At 42.3% G+C, this 17699-nt stretch overlaps 1 protein-coding gene and 2 long non-coding RNA genes across 4 annotated transcripts in view; 2 read left to right on the forward strand and 1 right to left on the reverse strand.

The window, feature by feature from the left end:
- The window catches only part of LOC106607822 (androgen-induced gene 1 protein), a 52196-nt gene extending 48597 nt beyond the window's left edge, over nucleotides 1-3599 (forward strand). The window contains exons 5-6 of the mRNA XM_014205216.3: nucleotides 1654-1817; nucleotides 2831-3599. Coding sequence (XP_014060691.1) covers nucleotides 1654-1817; nucleotides 2831-2865 — 199 coding nt within the window. The 3' untranslated portion in view covers nucleotides 2866-3599. The remainder of the gene's footprint in view (nucleotides 1-1653; nucleotides 1818-2830) is intronic.
- Nucleotides 3600-3891: 292 nt separating this feature from the next.
- On the reverse strand, nucleotides 3892-8850 carry LOC106607824 (uncharacterized). 2 transcript variants are annotated; one of them, XR_014392707.1, is made up of 4 exons: nucleotides 8711-8850; nucleotides 8213-8315; nucleotides 7580-7636; nucleotides 3892-7485 (listed from the first exon to the last, which is right to left on the reverse strand). It is a non-coding gene; the product is annotated as an uncharacterized LOC106607824 (long non-coding RNA). The 2 variants fall into 2 exon arrangements; XR_001329312.3 differs by having other exon boundaries at nucleotides 7580-7631; nucleotides 8171-8315; nucleotides 8711-8849.
- Nucleotides 8851-8904: 54 nt separating this feature from the next.
- Nucleotides 8905-11758, forward strand: LOC123743476 (uncharacterized). The gene is made up of 2 exons (XR_006770292.2): nucleotides 8905-11275; nucleotides 11351-11758. It is a non-coding gene; the product is annotated as an uncharacterized LOC123743476 (long non-coding RNA).
- Nucleotides 11759-17699: the final 5941 nt, after the last annotated feature.

Genomic DNA, 17699 nt, shown 5'->3' on the forward strand with positions numbered 1-17699 from the left:
TCTCTGAGACCTCCCCTGGCAGTGGCTCTCTCTCTCTCTCTCTGAGACCTCCCCTGGCAGTGGCTCTCTCTCTCTCTCTCTCTCTCTCTGAGACCTTCCCTGGCAGTGGCTCTCTCTCTCTCTCTCTGAGACATCCCCTGGCAGTGGCTCTCTCTCTCTCTCTCTCTGAGACCTCCCCTGGCAGTGGCGCTCTCTCTCTCTGAGACCCCCCCTGGCAGTGGCTCTCTCTCTCTCTCTGAGACCTCCCCTGGCAGTGGCTCTCTCTCGCTCTCTCTCCCTGAGACCTACCCTGGCAGTGGCTCTCTCGCTCTCTCTCTGAGACCTCCCCTGGCAGTGGCTCTCTCTCTCTGAGACCTCCCCTGGCAGTGGCTCTCTCTCTCTCTGAGACCTCCCCTGGCAGTGGCTCTCTCTCTCTCTCTCTCTCTCTGAGACCTCCCCTGGCAGTGGCTCTCTCTCTCTCTCTGACCTCCCCTGGCAGTCTCTCTCTCTCGCTCTCTCTCTGACCTCCCCTGGCAGTCTCTCTCTCTCTCTGAGACCTCCCCTGGCAGTGGCTCTCTCTCAGACCTCCCCTGGCAGTGGCTCTCTCTCTCTCTCTGAGACCTCCCCTGGCAGTGGCTCTCACACTTTACCTCTGTCCACCACCACAGCCACTGATGGTACTTCCAATGTCCTCTGCTACTGTTATGTATCAGTAGTACTTTATGTTCAAAAGTGTACAATGAGTATACCAAACATTCGGAACACCTTCCTAATATTGAGTTGCACCACGACCACCTGGATTCACCTGGTCAGTCTGTCATGAAAAGAGCAGATGTCCTTAATGCTTTGTATACTCAGTGTATGTTACATTCATTTCAGTGGTTCAGCATAATTTAGGGCCGGTATGTTTTTAGAATCATCATCTCACTATAAAAAAGATTGAGTCTCTGGGTTCCTACAGTAAGACAGCTGTCTGTCTCACACTCAAATGACCAGACTCCCAACTTTATGAAAAGGAAGTGGCTGGATACTATAGTAGCCAGACAGACAAAGTGACACAGAGAGTGGGTGTACTACAGCTACAAAGGATCTACACTTTGGCCATCTTTGAGCCTCTATTGCATACACACGATACACATGGATTTTGTATTGTAGATATGTGGTAGTGATGGAGTAGGGGCCTGAGGGCACCCAGTGTGTTGTGAACATTGTGAATGTATTGTAATGTTTTTAAAACATTTTAACTGCCTTCATTTGGCTGGACCCCAGGAAGACAGCAGCTAATGGGGATCCATAATAAATACAAATACAGACAAGTGGGTATAATTGAGCAATAAGGTGTGGCTAAGGGCTGTTCTTATGCACAACGCAACACGGAGTGCCTGGATACAGCCGTTAGCCGTGGTATATTGGCCATATCCCACAACCCCCAAGGTGTCTTATTGCTATTATAAACTGGTTACCAACATAATTAGAACACTAAACAAGCAATTTTTGGTCATACCCGTGGTGTACTGTCTGATATACCACGGCTTTCAACACAACCAGCATTCTAGGCTCAAACCCCCCGGTTTATAATATAAACAAACTCTCTACTCTCTTTCCTTTATATATATATATATATATATATATATCTGTCCTCTATCTCACCCCTTACCTCCCTCCCTCTATCAGGATGTGCTGGGTGCATCATGTGACCGGCGTGTGGGTCTACCCCCTGTTGGAGCAGATCAGTCCCCTGGCGAAGGTGGCCTTCTTCTCCTGCCTCACTGTCCTGATTAACATCTACTACGTCCTGGGAGAGATCCTCAACAGCTACATCTGGGACTGCTCCAAATGTAAGCCCTCAGCACGTCTGGCAGCTGCTCGCTGTGTGTGTGTACCACAGTGTGGAGCGGGATAGCACGCTAAGGGCCTCTACTAGCATGAATCCTTGTGGTTTCAGAGCCTGTAGCGGTGCTCTCAATCATCACACTCACCCACGAGTGCAAACGAGTTCAAAATGTGTACACACACTAACACATTCACTCACAAACACAAGTACACCGTTGAGCTTACACACACACACACACACACACACACACATATTCCTGTACCTATTTGCATTTAAAGTGCGGGCTGGGAGGTCCGTGGGAGGAGAGCTATCTGCAGCGCTACAGATGGGATAGGAGAGAAGAGTCGAAAAGCAGACTGACTGCAGCTAGCAGACACCAAATCCCTCCATCCCTCCTCCTCCCACCTGTTTAACACTGACCCACAAATCAACACTACCATTCTGTTTCCTCTCACACCCTTCCACGTCCTACAATCTGCTCACTCTTCCCACATCTCTCTATCCTTTCTAATTCATCTTCACCCCTCCCGTTTCCTCTCCTCCTTTCTTTCCTTCTCCTTCACCCGTTCTCTCCCTTTTGTTTTCAGTCCCTTCTTCCGCTCCCCTTTCTCCCTCCTTTCTTTCCAATCCCCTCCCTCCTCTCCCTGGTCTAGTCCTGCTGTGATTTAATTCATTTCTCTCTCCCACAGCTCCTTCCCTCAGAGCTCATATTCCCATCTCACCGCTCCAACATAACCTCAATATACCCAAATGGGAAATTTAATGATAGCTACAGTATATGAGGCCAATTGGTCTGCTATGAATGTTCAATTGGCATTTCATTTTGGATGGAGTGAATACAGAGTCGTATTAGAAACTATGGTCTCTGAAAAACGTACAAACTCTTTAGTATTCCTGTTCTTTGTCTTATAACAACTTCATATACAACTTCATATCCCCCCCTCAACACCACTGATTCAAGTTATGCATGATTAAACAAGAGAAAACCTTGCATTGATATTCTTCTCTGTATTCCAGGTGTTTTAGACACAGACAAGGCTAAAGCTGACTGAAGGCCATTGCGGAGTAGGAACACTACATTGTGGGTCGCTGCAAAGACAGGCCCAATCCCAACCCGGACAGCATAATAACAACCTCCATGTAAATACATTATTTAAAAAAATACGTGGGAATATGATCAGATTTTTTCTCTCTTTTCAAAATAACCTTTTGGTCTTTTAAAAGTGCTGAGTCCTCCTCTTGAAGTTGTTGGACTGTAGCTAAGACCTGAGACGCCTGTTTTCCGTCAATGACAAGGTGGGATATGAATTCACCACCTTGCTATGGACTGGAGGTATTACGATGACATTACATTTACTCACGTATTAGTATTTAATCATCCTGTTTATCCATCTCTACAACTCAAGTATTATCTGAACACCGAGTATACTGCATTAATGGAATTAACTTATTGCTATGGGTGTGATATTAATCTTAAGATGCTTAGGTACTCCGGCAGAGTTAGCAAAAGCCATGTATCAGGATTAGCTTTCTCTTCTTTTTTTTCCTTTTCACTGGAAAGCTTTCTAGTGAGGGCATCTCTCCTACAGTGGCATGAATGACAGCCTTTTCCTGGTTGTGTAGTGTCTAACAGCTGTACCATAGAATGTTATTTTCTAGGACAGCCAGACTTGTGAGCTCCACTGTTCAAAATTACCCTTTCTTGTTTTTATGTTTTTGTAAAAAAAAAGGGATGACAGCGTTTGACTCTTGAAGTGTGGTCTTTCAATAAAAAGGTGTTAAGTTATTTAGAGCGAGTCAGATGTGTCGTGCGTGTGTGTCAGTCAGAGTCTCACTAAAGCTCTTCTCTTCAATTAAAAAGAAAAATCACCACACTTGTGATTTAATGTTTGGCCTATATTTTCTCTGGCATTTCTGTCTGGCTTTTTTAGACACAGACTCTGCCCTAACATAACAATTCCTTTGTGCAGTGCTGGACAAGCTCTTAACGAGAAACACACATTCCAGTCCATAAGAAAATGGGTTAGCTCGACAGACTAAATAAGCAGAAGCTCAATACAAAAGAAATGTACCCATAATATGCCTTTTTATTCACAGCACAGCTATTCCAAGTCGCTAGTAACTCTGGGAGACAGACCTCAGAAGGTCTCATGAAATAATATGTTAGCCTATAAATGAAAGTATACCACAGTAGCATAATAGATAAATGGGATAAATTCTTTATGAGTGGCTGTAAGTTTGTTTTGACAGTCATATGATCTCAGCTGCTGTTTATCATTTTTAAACAGACTGTCATTGTATTACAACCCTATAAAATGTTTTAAACGTAGAGCCAAAACTGCAAAACACAACCGTGTACTATACTGCATCTCCTCTCTAGCTATCCCCACTTCTTAGAAAATAAAACCTCTAAAAGTTTGCCACCAGCCAGTTCCTGTAATAGTAGCCGTCAGCTCAATTAGATGGAAAAATTAAACCCTTCTCATCCATTCCTCTGCAAACACAGTCGTTTGCAGTGAAACAGAAATAGGTGCTCTTGACAACTGTGGTTTTTCATCCTGATAGATAATGACATCTTTGCCGGGTAAGTTGTTTGTATACATTTTTGTCATGGTGGAGTGTGTGCACCGTCACAGGCTCTCTGTCAGCTTGATAACGAGAGAACGACACTTCATAGTCTTCTCATTAACACTGCCGGTCCCCCATGTGGAGGTGACAAATTGAATGCATTTTGAAGGATTTTTTGCTGGCATACATTAGCATAGTAATTGGGAAGTAAACGGTGTTTGGTAGGCAGGAGAAGCTTGAGCAACATGCAAGGCTTAGTCACAGCCAATCAAAAGTATGATAACTACAAACTTGCAGGCGGAAATGCCAGAGAGTCTGAGCACAAATAACATTACCGCTCAACGCGTACTGACATTAGTGGAAGTAAAAGCAGTTTAAATGCAGCCTTTCTGTTCTCCAGGTCCCAGTGGGTGGAAAATCATAGTGTGACACCAAGCAGCTCATTCAGCGGGCACAAGATGGAGGCCCAAATATAGCCCTGCATAGTGGCTCCAAGTACTCACTGTGGTGGCACTCAACCCCTGCACCCTCCAAGCACAGAAAATACAGAGTACAGATCCTTTGGCAAGGTGTGTGTGTGTGTTTCTCTGACGGATGTGTGGGGGCAGGCGGCTGAGCATGTGTACTGTGCCAGTCTTAGGCAGGGATCCTGAGTGGTTCTTTGGCCGTAGCAGCAGAGCTCTACATGAGTGACCTTCAGGGGGGGTTGTATGGTCAGAATGTAGCCAAGGGCATGACATCTCTCATCTAACACGCCACTACTGCAAGCATCAAACATTTAAAACCTTTATGAAGGAATGAACCAGAAGACACAAAACCAGAGGGAACTGGAGAGAGGTTATTATTACGTGATTAAGATCAATAACATGACAGCATGTAAGGGCCTAATCACTGTTTGTAGAATAAACTCTCAAAGACAAATTATCTAAAAACCGGAGGGATGGAGCTGGAGAAATGAAAGCACTCTCAAATTAATACACAGTGACTTGGTCAATAAAAAAGTGGTCATATGAAGCAGATGCTAAGCTACAGGATTGTTTTGCTAGCACAGACTGGAATATGTTCCGGGATTCATCCAATGGCATTGAGGAGTACACCACATCAGTCACTGGCTTCATCAATAAGTGCATTGATGACATCGTCCCCCAGTGACCGTACGTACATGCCCCAACCAGAAGCCGTGGATTACAGGCAACATCCGCACTGAGCTAAAGGGTAGGGCTGCCGCTTCCAAGGAGCGGGACTCTAACCCAGAAGCTTATAAGAAATCCCGCTATGCCCTCCGACGAGCCATCAAACAGGCAAAGCATCAATGCAGGACTAAGATCGAATCGTACTACACCGGCTCCGAAGCTCGTCGGATGTGGCAGGGCTTGCAAACTATTACAGACTACAAAGGGAAGCACAGCCGAGAACTGCCCAGTGACACGAGCCTACCAGACGAGCTAAATTACTTCTATGCTCGCTTCGAGGCAAGTAACACTGAAACATGCATGAGAGCATCAGCTGTTCCGGACGACTGTGTGATCACGGTTTCCGCAGCCGATGTAAGACCTTCAAACAGGTCAACATTCACAAGACCGCAGGGCCAGACGGATTACCAGGACGTGTACTCCGAGCATGCGCTGACCAACTGGCAAGTGTCTTCAATTACATTTTCAACCTCTCCCTGTCTGAGTGTAATACCAACATGTTTCAAACAGACCACCATAGTCCCTGTGCCCAAGAACACTAACGTAACCTGCCTAAATGACTACCGACCCGAAGCACTCACATCTGTAGCCATGAAGTGCTTCGAAAGGCTGGTAATGGCTCACATAAACACCATTATCCCAGAAACCCTAGACCCACTCCAATGTGCATACCGCCCCAACAGATCCACAGATGATGCAATCTCTAGTGCACTCCACACTGCCCTTTCACACCTGGACAAAAGGAACACCTACATGAGAATGCTATTCCTTGACAACAGCTCAGCATTCAACACCATAGTGCCCTCAAAGCTCATTACTAAGCAAAGGACCCTGGGACTAAACACCTCCCTCTGCAACTGGATCATGGACTTCCTGACGGGCCGCTCCCAGGTGGTAAGGGTAGGTAACAACACATCCACCACCCTGATCCTCAACACAGGGGCCCCTCAGGGGTGCGTGCTTAGTCCCCTACTGTACTCCCTGTTCACTCATGACTCCACGGCCAGGCACAACACCATCATTACCTTTGCCGATGACACAACAGTGGCAGGCCTGATCACCAACAATGACAAGACAGCATATAGGGATGAATCTGGGTTTGGCGAATGCCAGGAGAACGCTACGTGCCCCAATGCAAAGTGCAAACTATAAAGTTTGGTGGAGGAGGAATAATGGTCTGGGGCTGTTTTTCATGGTTGGGGCTAGGCTCTAGTTCCAGTGAAGGGAAATCTTAATGCTACAGCATACAATGACATTCTAGACGATTCTATGCTTCCAACTTTGTGGTAACAGTTTGGGGAAGGCCCTTTCCTGTTTCAGCATGACAATGACCCTGTGCACAAAGCAAGGTCCATACACAAATGGGTTGTCGAAATCGGTGTGGAGGAACTTGACTGGCCTGCACAGAGCCCTGACCTCAACCCCATCGAACACCTTTGGGATGAATTGGAACGCAGACTGCAAGCCAGGCCTAATCGCCCAACATCAGTGGCCGAACTCACTAATGCTCTTGTGGCTGAATGGAAGTCCCCACAGAAATATTCCAACATCTAGCCTTCCCAGAAGAGTAGAGGCTGTTTTAGCAGCAAGCCACTTTACAGGCCCTGGATAGTGTCCACTGTCCATCCAAACTATGCTGTAAGGGTATAAAACACTATCAATAATATGAAAATAAAAATGAGTGCTGATGCAAAAGGCTGAGCGAATACGTGAAAATATGAAAAAGTCCATTTAATTTCTTTGTCAGACAAAAATCCATAGGACCCATTGTTGTGTTCCAAGTCTGTTTCAGGAGAACCCTTTGTTAGCTACTCCCTTTGCCTCATGATCGTTCTCTGCTCCTCACCTCATTACTTAACTAATATTGCCCCCTGCTGGACATCAACAGTATCTCACTCCTTGTCTTGGGGGCTGAAAGAGAAGGGGTAAAATCCACGTTGCAGGCATACTGTAGGTGGAAATACTTAAGATACGCATGTTACAAGATAACAATAGCAGATCTTACCATTTGGGTTCTTATGTTTATAAAAAGGTCTTCAGCATTTCCACTGCTTCTTCTGCTCTGAAACATGAGAAATACTGAAAATGAAGGAGTATATATATGTAAATAAAGTATATGAATGATCCTATTCAACTATTCAAATCAAGGCTGCTGCATTGATGAGGATGTATTTGAACACGGGATGCATTTCTACAAAATGCTGTAAACACTAGACTGTACTTTTAATGATGACCCAGTGTGGGGTAGATCAGCAGAGTTATGTCTAGAACAGATCCACAGTCACCAAACCTGCCATGATAACACCAATACACCATCAGAGGAATGTCTGTCTCACTGTTAAGGCAAAACAGATAATGACCTATACATTTTAGTCATTTAGCAGACGCTCTTATCCAGAGCAACTTACAGTAGTAAGTAATACATTTCATTTCATACATTTTTTTTTTTTTTCCTGTGCTGGCCCCCCGTGGGAATCGAACCCACAACCCTGGCGTTGCAAACACCATGCTCTACCAACTGAGCTACAGGGAAGGCTATACTCAGACATGTACTATAGAGGAATTCTCAAGGTAATAACCCTCACAATGAACATACACAAATGCTACGGTAAACCGCAATGGGTAAACTCAAGTTTACTGGTTGATGAGGTCAAGGATGCTGATCAGGCGAAGAGCTCCTGCACACCTGGCACCTGATGCATGGCTCCAGTCACATAGAGCAGGGTTTCCCAAACTCGAATCTGTCAAACAAAAAACAATGATTGCAAAGTTAAACAAACCATTATCCAAAGCTTATTTTACCTGTAAAAAGGTGGAGATTATTATTAGCAGACCATTACAAGTAGTTTGTTGTTAATTTACTGGTGGGACTGTCCTATCCTGCCTAGCCACAATGCGCCCTTAGTCGTCACTGTTTCGTTCCTTTTGTTTTACTTCGTCATAGTGAAAACGCATAAGAACGTTTTTATTGTTTCTCTAAAAGTTAACGCTAAATATGAGGAACGAAACAGCTACCACAAACGGCGCAATGTCCTGCCCCTATGCCTATGTCAAACTTAGCATGTCAAAGACACTGGCCATCCATCTCTGTAAGTCAAAGGCACATGGCTGAAAGTATTTTCTAGAAACTACATACTTTCCCACATTCTCTATCCCCATGTTAGATGTACAGTCTGAGAAACTACATCAATTAAAAGATGCCACAAACACACACGAACTACCAGAATGCTCAAGCGACAGCCTTGTAAAATCATCGCTGCCTGGAACTCATTTATGGCGCTTGGGTGCATTGAGGGGGAAGATAATATTGGACGGACCACTCAGTAATTTACAGATGATCGCAGAAACACCGATGAATCGTTGTCGCTTTGCTTAGTGTTCTGCTTCGCACCTGCGTGTTTGACAGTTAGCCGCTAGCCAGACACCTAGCCAGGGAGAGGCTATACCAAAGACGGTACATCATGAAGATCATCGGGCACGCTTGTTGGCTAGCAAAGCTCATACGTAGAAACACGTTATCGGGTCGTCTCGCGCCGAACTGCGCATGTGCATGTCGTCAACTCAGAGGCACTCCTATATAAAGTTGTTTTTGACGAAAATGAAAACGTGTCAGTTTGTGACTCTCACAGGGTTGGAGTAATAACAAGTTCAACTACATAAGACATTGGCTCGAATCTAGGTTGTTCCTTTAGATTTCGAGAAAACGTATAAGTAAGTAAGATCCCGGAAGTCTCGCGATGTTACGCCTTCTGTCTTTGGCTATATGGACACACCTGGTGCCCAAATTGATGACGTATGTAAGTATATCGCGCAGCTGAGAGTCAAGTGTGGAGTTTTGCAATTGTTTTAGATGCAATTCCCGCAGATGCGGATTTATTATTGAGGAACGTGTCAAGACCTGGGCCCTGTTTCAGAAAGCAGGTTTAACAAACTCTGAGTTTAAACCTGAACTCTGGGTTGACTAACTCTGAGCTGTCAAACTCTTGAGTTTTCGGTTTCAGAGGAGGTGATAACAATTAGTTCAATCAACTCTGAGTTAAGTTAACCCTGAGTAAAGCACGTGCATGAGGAGATAAAAAGCCCTAATCAATGGAACGCAGATAACATGATTCATCATGGCAACAGGAGAAAAGGGCTCCAACCTCCTACTTGCCCAGTGGAGTTAGAAATATTAACATATGCAGAATATGAGCATATATTTAAGGAAAAAAGCAATGCAGCAGCAAAAGAACGTGAGTTGGCGTGGCAGAAAATTGTTGATCGAGTCAATGCGTGAGTATTCATTTTAAAAAGTTTTATCTCGAGTGTTCCACTTATTCAACATTTAATATAATATAAATGTGTGCGCGTGTTTAATATTAATGCATGTCCAACCCAACGGGCACAAAACCTACTTGGCAGCCACTGAAGATGAAATATACTTCAAACAGGTAAGGTATAATTTCATTACAAGCAATGTGATGTTGTTTAGCCTACCATACCTAATTAAACAGCATTCAGTGGCAACATTTTACATTTACATTTTAGTCATTTAGCAGACGCTCTTATCCAGAGCGACTTACAGTAGTGAATGCATACATTTCATACATATTTTTTTTCTTCATTTTTTTTCATACTGGTCCCCTGTGGGAAACAAACCCACAACCCTGGCGTTGCAAACACCATGCTCTACCAACGGAGCCACACAGGACCACTAATTGTCACCCTTTGAGCATGTTTGGGGTGCTCTGGATCGACGTGTACGACAGCGTGTTCCAGTTCCCGCCAATATCCAGCAACTTTGCACAGCCATTGAAGAGGAGTGGTCACACCAGATACTGACTGTTTTTTTGATCCATGCCCCTACCTTTAAAAAAAAAGTTATCTGTGACCAAGAGATGCATATCTGTATTTCCAGTCATGTGAAATCCATCAAATCTATTACAATTGACTGATTTCCTTATGTACTGTAACTTAGTAAAATATTTTAAACTGTTGCATCATTCAACCTATAATATATTTAAGTATTTCATGACATTTTCTAAGCAAAAAAAAAGTGTGTTTTTCAGCCATCCCAACACTGCCAGTATTTGAAAGTAACATTTAAATTCCTTTATACATACAAGTCTCTGAATTTGTGCTTACTGGACATGTTCACATTTGACCTCAATTATAACCAATAGAAAAAGGCTTAGGGCTGCAAAACAGGTGGGGGTCCACCACCACTCAGAGGCTGAAGAGATATCCCTCAGTCAAAACAGTGGGTGACCTGATGAAGGTATCTTTGGAGGAAGCTCATCTGTCCCCCCCCCCCCCCCCCCCCCCCAGGACACAAGGGCCAACATAAGAGTTTAGTTATTCAAATTAATGATTTGTACATTCATCCTTTTGCCAGTGTTACCTCAGTGACACCCACCCATCCATCTGACACAACTTTGCACACTGATTTTCTTTAGAGGTACAATTATTTGTAATTGACTTGTTACTTTTTTCAGATTCTTAGTTGTCCTTCAGATGTCATAATCTATTTTAAGGTGACTCAGAATTATATATTTGAAAAATTGTGATGTGGCCTACACACTGTTGTAAAACCAAAATTCAAATTATGTGGGGCACTTTTCTGGGTAAAGTTACAATTGAACTGTCTAATCTTAATATTCTACCAGTTACTGATGGTGTAATCTGTCTGGAGCCTTCTGCCATAACAGACCTCCATGCAGTTGTAAGTACTCTTAATACGCCACAGATTTGTCATGTGTTTAGAGTAGAACACCAAAATTGTTAATTTTCATTACAGGAGGATGAAGACACCTTGTCAGCTGCCACAGAGAGGGAAAATACAGAGAGGCCTATTGACGTTTACACCTTAAAAATTACATCTAACAGTTGATGGTGTTGTACCATAATAAAACTTGCACCTTTTTCTCTAACAGAGCAATGCTGGAAATTACACCTACACAGCACAATTTACCTCAGTAAGATTTTGTTCAGCATTGGCCCATTACTTACAATGAAATTAAGTAGACCTGGCACTGAAATTCAATGTCATTTTTTTGTGTTCCTATAGCTCCCTGTGAAACAGCTGTACTATGTGTACTTAAAGAACCAAATTGAAAAATGTAATTTAGATTTTACTTGTTTGAACATAAAAGTATTACTGTACTGCATTTGTACTTGCAGGAAATAAAGACTTCATAAAAAGAAAGGCATATTGTCTTTATTTGACACTGGGGAGGTGATGGGTCAATTAGAAATGATGGTAGCATATTGTGTCTGACTGCTCTTCCATCTTCTGCGTCAGCGGGGTGGTGTCAGGAACGTTCACTGGTTGAGGACATTGTTCTTCTCTTGTGGGGAATCACACATGCCACAATGTCACGTGCCCTTTCTGGGGTGACCCTGAGCCTACGAAGGCACTGGAACAGGGCCTTGAGCATCCCAAAGGTCATCTCTACCCTGGATCGTGTCCTGCAGTGAGCCAAGTTATAACGTTGCTGCGGGCTATGCCCAGGATCAGGGTAAGGGGTCAGCAAATAGAGCTGGCAGGGGTACTCTCTGTCACCAAGCAGGTTACCATTGAACTCTCCTATGATAATACGAGGCTACAGTTTAAATTTTCAGCTGCAATAGGAGGAAACAAAATATTGATTTATAATAGGATCTAGCTATATGTACAGTTGAAGTCGAAGTTTACATACACTCAATTAGTATTTGGTAGCATTGCCTTTAAATTGTTTAACTTGGGTAAAATGTTTTGGGTAGCCTTCCACAAGCTTCCCACAATATGTTGAGTGAATTTTGGCTCATTCCTCCTGACAGAGCTGGTGTAACTGAGTCAGGTTTGTAGGCCTCCTTGCTCGCACACATTTTTGTTCAGTTCTGCCCACAAATTCTCTATAGGATTGAGGTAGGGCTTTGTGATGGCCACTCCAATACCTTGACTTTGTTGTCCCTAAGCCATTTTGCCACAACTTTGGAAGTATGCTTGGGGTCATTGTCCATTTGGAAGACCCATTTGCGACCAAGCTTTAACTTCCTGACTGATGTCTTGATGTTGCTTCAATATATACACATTTTCCATCCTCATGATGCCATCTATTTTGTGAAGTGCACCAGTCCCTCCTGCAGCAAAGCACCCCCACAACATGATGCTGCCAGGGGCGAAAATCTGATATCAACTTTGGAGGGGACAATTACATGAAATTTTCTCAAGAGCAATTCCTGAGGGGGACACCAAAAGTAGTGCTGTAACACATAGCCTACATTGTAATATGGTAAATGTATATTGAGAAACCAAAGAAATAAGGTGTTTGCCATACTCCTAACTACCGGTACCCAAAACTACACAACTAATCACAACAGCAATACCATTGCCTTTAACAAATCTTAGTTCAGTCACCAGTTTAAGTTGTGAGTGGGGGTATCCATGGCATTTTCCAATTATGTTCCTATTTTACAAGTCAAAAAAATGGAGAACCTTTCATAATGTTGCCAAACAATGACTCAACAAACTTACCTGAGACTCCCTGTCTCTGCCAGTCTGTCCCTGCATATCTGTCCCCAACTCTGCTGTCTGTGTGCCATCTGTTGCCTGCTCTGCCTAATGACATCATTGTGAAACATTTTCATTAGAATTTCATTTCTTTCTTATGAACATTTTATCAACTAGTCTTTGAGATATTAGGCTACTAGGGTTCTAACTTTGCGTTTTGGTGTACTGAAAAATACTCTGATGTCCGTCTTTTATTTTTCTGCCATTTTTCTACCTGGCTGGCTGGCTGGCTACACACACACACAGTGTGTAGGTTATTTACATTAGGAGATGGGCTTCTATCATCTTATCTTTTATCATTCTATTTGGGCTTCGATCTAAAAGGTAGCTAGCAAATGTGAAACGGATTAAAATGACAAGAGTTGACAGCTGTATGAGTTCACCATTTACATATGTTGCAACCTTTTGTAATTTTAATAGTTTGATTCATATTGGCTGGCAACCAACAATAGCTGAATTTGCAAAGCTAGCGAGCACCAATTCCGTTTCAGTGGTGTTTGCTATAATCTTTGCTACTCGGGTTAAATAAAGGTGAAATAAAATAAATAAATACAAGTTCCCTTGCGACAATTTAGCTTTTGCAACGAGACCATTAAATATATTTAAGACAATGGTAGAAGAGAGTGTAGTTCTGTTCAGTTTGGACTTCAGTTTATCGCTAACCTTATCACAGGGACTTTGAAGCACTAACTTATATCATCTGCATGCTGATCTTGGAATAAATTGACGATTGCAAAGATTCCATCTTTGACGAGGCCACATTAATGGAATAGGTACTAGCTAGCTTAATAGTTAATATTTGCACGCTAGCTCTGCATATTCAGCTAGTGTGTGTGCGCGATTGACTGGATTAACCTCACGTCAGTTACGTTCATTGAGTGCCTTTCAGACAGTAGATACGACCCCTCTGTTACCTTGCCAACTAAGGAACTGGCAGTGGATCAAACCATTGTGAGGCAAAGGGTGGGGGGGGTCGCAATCTTTTGAAACTTAAAAACGCGCTATTAAGTGTCTATAATCAGCACAATTGCTTTCATTGCGTATTATTAATATTATTTAAATTACATAGTTATGTTTCAGTGATATATTGGGGGGGACAAGTCATATTTTTCCCAGGATGGGGGGGTCGTGTCCCCCCCGTCCCCCCCGGGATTTCCGCCCCTGGATGCTGCCACTCCCATCCTTCACGGTTGGGATGGTGTTATTCAGCTTGCAAGCTTCCCCCTTTTTCCTCCAAACATAACAATGGTCATTATGGCCAAACAGTTCTATTTTTGTTTCATCATACTAGAGGACATTTTTCCAAAAAGTACAATCTTTGTCCCCATGTGCAGTTGCAAACCGTAGTCTGGCTTTTTTATGGCGGTTTTGGAGCAGTGGCTTCTTCCTTGCTGAGCGGCCTTTCAGGTTATGTTGATATAGGACTCGTTTTACTGTGGATATAGATACTTTTGTACCCGTTTCCTCCAGCATCTTCACAAGGTCTTTTGCTGTTGTGCTGGGATTGAGTTGCACTTTTAGCCCCAAAGTACATTCATCTCTAGGAGACAGAATGCGTCTCCTTCATGAGCGGTAATGGTACCTTCAGGTGTTTGGAAATTGCTCCCAAGGATGAACCAGACTTGTGGAGGTCTCCAAAAAAACAAATTCTGAGGTCTTGGCTGATTTCTTTTGATTTTTTTCCCATGATGTCACGCAAAGAGGCACTGAGTTTGAAGGTAGGCCTTGAAATACATCCACAGGTACACCTCCAATTGACTCTAAGGATGTCAATTAGCCTATCAGAAGCTTCTAAAGCCATGACATCATTTTCTGGAATTTTCCAAGCTGTTTAAAGGCACAGTCAACTTAGTGTATGTAAACTTCTGACCCACTGAAATTGTGATACAGTGAATTATAAGTGAAATAATCTGTAAACAATTGTTGGAAAAATGACTTGTGTCATGCACCAAGTAGAGGTCCTAATTAACTTAACTTGAGTTAACTTAACTTAACTCACCACCTTCCGGAGACACCTGAAACCCCACCTCTTTAAGGAATACCTAGGATAGGATAAAGTAATCCTTCTAACCCCCCTTAAAAGATTTAGATGCACTATTGTAAAGTGGTTGTTCCACTGGATATCATAAGGTGAATGCACCAATTTGTAAGTCGCTCTGGATAAGAGCGTCTGCTAAATGACTTAAATGTAAATGTAACTTGCCAAGACTAGTGTGTTAACAAGGAATTTGTGGAGTGGTTGAAAAACGAGTTTTAATGACTCCAACCTATGTGTATGTAAACTTCCGACTTCAACTGTATAAACTCACCACGGGCAAATCTATCGCACAGTGTACACACGAAAAATTCACGAGTCATGCACAGACCCAGGCCACTTTGCTTTCACGTTGCTGATGATGTGGGCTGCATCACATATGATCTTCTCAGTGCAGAAAAGTAATTAGCTGCAGTAGCTGTATTGTGAAGTATATTTTATTTGGAATGCTAAAGGCTACTATTTAGGCCTACCTGCACATTAATGCTGTGGAAAGACTTCCTATTCACATAATCTCCATTTACTGAAGGAGCTGTGATAGGAATACGAGTGCCATCTGTGCAGCCAATCACACCTGGAAACCCTAAATATATCAAAGTAACTGATTTAGTGCTTCATACTAAATACATTAATTATTACTTAGCCTGCAATTACCTGCAATTCTGTGGCATTCTTCTTTGAGTCTTGTGAGTCTGTGACTTGAGAACGCCACAAAAGTGTACACTAAACGTTTCAGTGCAGGAGTCATATTTCTGACAGCCCGACAGACGGTTGCCTTGGATATATGCTCAGCGTCACTGATGATATATAGAAAACTCCCGTTGGCAAAAAAACAAAGTGCAACAAATTATTTTATTCCGAACTGAGAGCATTTCCACGATGTGTCATATGAACGAAATGAGGGCTGAGGATATTGTTCAGATGAATGATCGATTGAGCGTTTCTGTTTTTCTGCACAAACATAATCATCAGGGAATGATAAAACATCCAAGCGGGGTCTGATCCCTCTCCCGACCGATTTCTGTGGATTATTTGTGCTTCACTATCAACTGGCTCTTCAAAAAAAGGACATGCCATGTCTGACACCTTCAGTCTGCAGGCTTCAGCTAAAGAGAAGAAACTCCGGGTTAGTTGAAGATCTGCTCGCTGGCAGTATGTTGCCATAGTAACTGACTCAGAGTTCAACTGAACTGGCTTTGTCAAACCGAAAACCCAGAGTTTCCTTCAACCAGAGTTTCCGCTTTCTGAAACAGGGCCCTGACCCTCAGAACATACCTACAATTAACCCTGTTGACTCATCAGTAGGAAAGATTTGTTTTTCTTTTAGTCCATTCAACAACAATAGAGCTATACGAGCAAGGTTTCAACAGGAAACTTACTGGAATGGTTTTATTGATAATATCTGTTGGAAAAAAGTTTGGATGTTGCCACATACCTACTTAACACAATTAAGAAAGTTTATTTTTAAATGATTCATACATATTATCCTGCCAACCACTATATGAAGAAGTAAAAAATAAATAACAAAAAAATTAAAAAATTGTAGTTTTTGTAATGGCTACCCAGATACAGTGTTGCACCTTTTTTTGGCATTGTATTCATGTAAGGAATTTGTGGCAAGACATCAGTAGATTTATAATTGGAACACATTTATGAAGATTTTACACTATTATGGAGAGATGTGCTGCTTGGATTCTTTACTTATGATTGAAATAAGTTGAATTAATTTTATGTAATTAATTTCATTATTTGTTTGGCCACATTTCATATTCACAAATGTAAATGTACAAACAAAACACATTTTCTTACCTTGCAAAAATAAATGGAACTATTTTAAGACAATTAAATACTCTACCATTTTTTTTATATCAAATCAAATGTATTTGTCACATACACATGGTTAGCAGGTGTTAATGCAAGTGTAGCGAAATGCTTGTGCTTCTAGTTCCGACCATGCAGTAATATCTAACAAGTAATCTACCAATTCCACAACAACTACCAAGTGTAAAGGAATGAATACGAATATGTACATAAAAATATATAAATGAGTGATGGCCGAACGGCATAGGCAAGATGTAATAGATGGTATGGAGTACAGTATATACATGTGAGATGAGTATTGTAGGGTATGAAAACATATAAAGCAGCATTGTTTAAGGTGGCTAGTGATAGATTACATCAGGATGACAAGATGCAGTAGATGGTATAGAGTACAGTACATACATATGAGATGAGTAATGTAGGTTATGAAAACATTATATAAAGTGGCATTGTTTAAAGTGGCTAGTGATACATCTAATTACATCAAGATGGCAAGATGCAGTAGATGGTATGGCGTACAGTATATACATATGAGATGAATAATGTAGGTTATGTAAACATTATCTAATATAAATAATATAAAGTGGCAAGTGATAAATTGATTACATCAATTTTCCCATTATTAAAGTAGCTAGAGTTGAGTCAGTATGTTGGCAGCAGCCACTCAATGTTAGTGATGGCTGTTTAACAGTCTGATGGCCTTGAGATAGAAGCTGTTTTTCAGTCTCTCGGTTCCAG

The sequence above is a fragment of the Salmo salar genome, chromosome 06 (assembly GCF_965601325.2).
Source record: "Salmo salar chromosome 06, fSalSal1, whole genome shotgun sequence".
In the NCBI taxonomy this organism is placed as follows: domain Eukaryota; kingdom Metazoa; phylum Chordata; class Actinopteri; order Salmoniformes; family Salmonidae; genus Salmo; species Salmo salar.